Source organism: Dipodomys spectabilis, unplaced genomic scaffold, assembly GCF_019054845.1.
Source record: "Dipodomys spectabilis isolate Male_0828 unplaced genomic scaffold, ASM1905484v1 ptg000573l, whole genome shotgun sequence".
In the NCBI taxonomy this organism is placed as follows: Eukaryota; Metazoa; Chordata; class Mammalia; order Rodentia; family Heteromyidae; genus Dipodomys; species Dipodomys spectabilis.
Window position 1 is genome coordinate 4,289 of NW_024871250.1, and position 3,137 is coordinate 7,425.

A 3,137-nucleotide genomic window follows, 5' to 3' on the forward strand; every position below is an offset into this window, starting at 1 on the left:
CCGCCCGGGCCGGGCCGACTCGGGGCCTGGCCGGGCGCCCTGGCCGGCAGCCCGCCAGTCCTCCTGGCTCCCAGGCCGCTGTTTGGGGTAAATACAGCGGATCTGCGGGGGGGAAAGCTGGGGGGCCGGGCCGGGGCGTGGCCCAAGCCGCAGGGTGGGCGTGGCTCGCGCAGCAGGACGTGGCTAGGATGGAGGCGTGGCTAAGATACTAGGGGCGTGGCTCCAGCGATGGCGTGGGCGTGGCTAGAGCGGCACAGCCCAAGCTGTGCTGTGGGCGTGGCTAAGTGACAGGGGCGTGGCCAGGATGGCAGTTCGAGGCTCAGCATTGGTGTGGAGTTGACTAGTGCACTATGGGCGTGGCTCGGGCGGGCAGGGGCGTGGCTCGGATGGTGGGCTGGTCTCCAGCACTGGCGGGGCGGGGCCAGGACGGCCCGGGCCCCGGCTCTGACGGTGCCCACACCACAGCCCCGGGACCCGCGTGGCGTCCCTTCACTCAGCGGGGCGGATGCTCAGTGCTGCCTCCCCACGCGTGCCCGATCCACCTGCTGTTCCCTCAGGACGCAGGGGTGTGTGGGGGGAAACACCCGAGACCCGACCCGGGCGGGGACCTGCGGACCTCGCCGGAGCCCGCTGGAGGCTCAGCTGTGCGTCACGTGGCACAATTTCTGGAGAGTTCCGAGCCTGGCTCTGGGCCGGGGCCCGGCCGGGGTGCGGGGGGCCGGGGTCCAGGGACAGTCTCCGGTACTTCCAGTCAGGGCAGCCAGTCGGCCAGGCCCCCGCCGTTCCCAGCGCCCCAGCCTCAGTTTCCCTGCACTTGCAGGGTCCGTGGGGGGTCGGGGGGGACCAGGCGCTGCGCAGGCGGGAGCCAGGCCGGGCGGGCGTCCCGCGGCTGTTGTGCCGCGCGTGTTGACGTCGTCGCCGTGGAGACGGGCGGGGGCGGGGCCTGGCGGGCGGGGGCGGGGCCACGGGGGCCGGGCCGGGCGGCGCGGAGCCCGGGCGCCCGCCGAGGCCTCGGCCGCCGCCGCCCGCCGGCCTTATATACCGCGGCTAAATTTAGGCTGCGCCCGGAGCTCGTCCCCATCCGGGACGCGTTTCCGCTCCGCCGCCCTGGCCCGGCCCCCGCGCGCGCCGCGCCTATAAGGCCAGGCGGGCCGGGCAGCGGGGCAGAGCCGGCCCCGCGGTCCCCGCGATCCCCGCCGCCCCCGGCCCCCGCCATGGCGCTGAGCGAGCCCATCCTGCCGTCCTTCTCCACCTTCGCCAGCCCGTGCCGCGAGCGCGGCCTCCAGGAGGTGAGGGCGGCGGGGGCCCCGGGCGGCTGACGGCGGGGATCGCGGGGACCCCGGGCGGCGGGGATCGCGGGGGCCCCGGCGCCCCGCGCTCACGCCCGGTCCCCCGCCCCGTCCCCGCAGCGCTGGCCGCGGCCCGAGCCCGAGGCGGGCGGCACGGACGACGACCTCAACAGCGTGCTGGACTTCATCCTGTCCATGGGGCTGGACGGGCTGGGCGCCGAGGCCCCGGAGCCGCCGCCGCCGCCGCCGCCCGCCTTCTTCTACCCCGAGCCGCCCCCGCCCTACGGCGGCCCCGCGCCCGACGCGGGTCCCGCGCTGCACGGCCGCTTCGTGCGGGCGCCGCCCGCGCGCCCGGTCAAGGCCGAGCCCCCCGAGGCGGACGGCGGCGGCTACGGCCGCGCGGGGCCGCGGGGCCCGAAGCGCGAGGCGGGGCTGGGCGCGGCGGCCGCCTGCATGCGGGTCCCGGGCGCGCGGCCCCCGCCGGCCGACACGCCGCCGCTCAGCCCCGACGGCCCCGCGCGCCTGCCCGCGCCCGGCCCGCGCGCGCCCTTCCCGCCGCCCTTCGGCGCGCCCGGCTTCGGCGGCCCCGCGCCCGGCCTGCGCTTCGCGGGCCCCGCGGGCCCCGCCGCCGCCGCCTTCGGGCTGTTCGAGGACGCGGCCGCCGCCGCCGCCCTGGGCCTGGCGCCGCCCGCCGCGCGCGGGCTCCTCACGCCCCCCCGCGTCCCCGCTCGAGCTGCTGGAGGCCAAGCCGAAGCGCGGCCGCCGCTCGTGGCCCCGCAAGCGCACGGCCACGCACACCTGCAGCTACGCGGGCTGCAGCAAGACCTACACCAAGAGCTCGCACCTCAAGGCGCACCTGCGCACGCACACAGGTGGGGGCGGGGCCGCGCGCGGGGATTGGGCAGGCCGCGGGGCGGGGCCGTCCAGGAGCCCCGCCCTCGAGGGGCGGGGCTGGGAGGCGGGGCGGGGCTTGCGGGGCGGGCGGGCGCGGGCCCGGGACACCCTGGAGACCCCCCCCCCCACAGCCGGAGGGAGCGGGCGCTGAGTTCCAGCCCTGTCCCCGCGGGTGAGGACCCGCAGCGGGGGCTCAGCTTGGCGGGGGGTGGGGGGGGTGAGGAGCCCATGGCCGCTGCTGCGGCAGCCGCGGCGCTGGCGGGAGCTGCGGTCCCAGGGAGGGAAACTGAGGCCGGCCCTCGCCCTGCAGGAGAGAAGCCTTACCACTGCAACTGGGACGGCTGCGGCTGGAAGTTCGCGCGCTCGGACGAGCTCACGCGCCACTACCGCAAGCACACGGGCCACCGGCCGTTCCAGTGCCACCTGTGCGAGCGCGCCTTCTCCCGCTCCGACCACCTGGCGCTGCACATGAAGAGGCACCTGTGACCCCGTGACCCCGCGCCCGCGCCCGCGCCGTGACTGTGACTGTATTTATTGGACCCAGGACCGGGCCGGGCCGCGCGGCCATCCCGTCCCCACCGCAGGCCGGGGGGCGAGCGGCGCATCCCAGAGGACGCGGGAGCGGCCGCCGCGGGAGCGCGCGCCCCCGGGACCGTCCGCCGCGTGCGTGCCCGCCGTGCGTGCCCGCCGTGCGTGCCCGTGACCGAGAGTGTAAATGAATGTAAATAGCCGACGGCTTTCGTTTTTATGGCCTCCGCTGTCTCATTAAAGACGAAACAAAACGCGCAGTCGCGCTCGCGGGCGGCTCCGTGGCGGCGCGCTCGCCTGGCTCGCCGAGGCCGGGCTCGATGCCTCAGCGCACATGACAGAAAAGCGGGAAGTGGCGCCGAGGCTAAGGGGTGAGCGCTGGCCTTGAGCCGAAGAGCTGCTCCGGACCCACGACCCACAGCAGCA

The 3,137-nt window shown here is 77.2% G+C and overlaps 1 protein-coding gene across 1 annotated transcript; it reads left to right on the forward strand.

Annotated features, from left to right (window-relative positions):
• Window positions 1-1,171: 1,171 nt before the first annotated feature.
• Klf2 (Kruppel like factor 2) lies at window positions 1,172-2,931 on the forward strand. The gene is given in 4 exon segments (XM_042670643.1): window positions 1,172-1,289; window positions 1,410-2,000; window positions 2,002-2,161; window positions 2,494-2,931. Coding segments are annotated over 4 exon segments (1,002 nt in total). The 5' UTR covers window positions 1,172-1,214; the 3' UTR covers window positions 2,670-2,931.
• The last annotated feature ends 206 nt before the right edge of the window (window positions 2,932-3,137 follow it).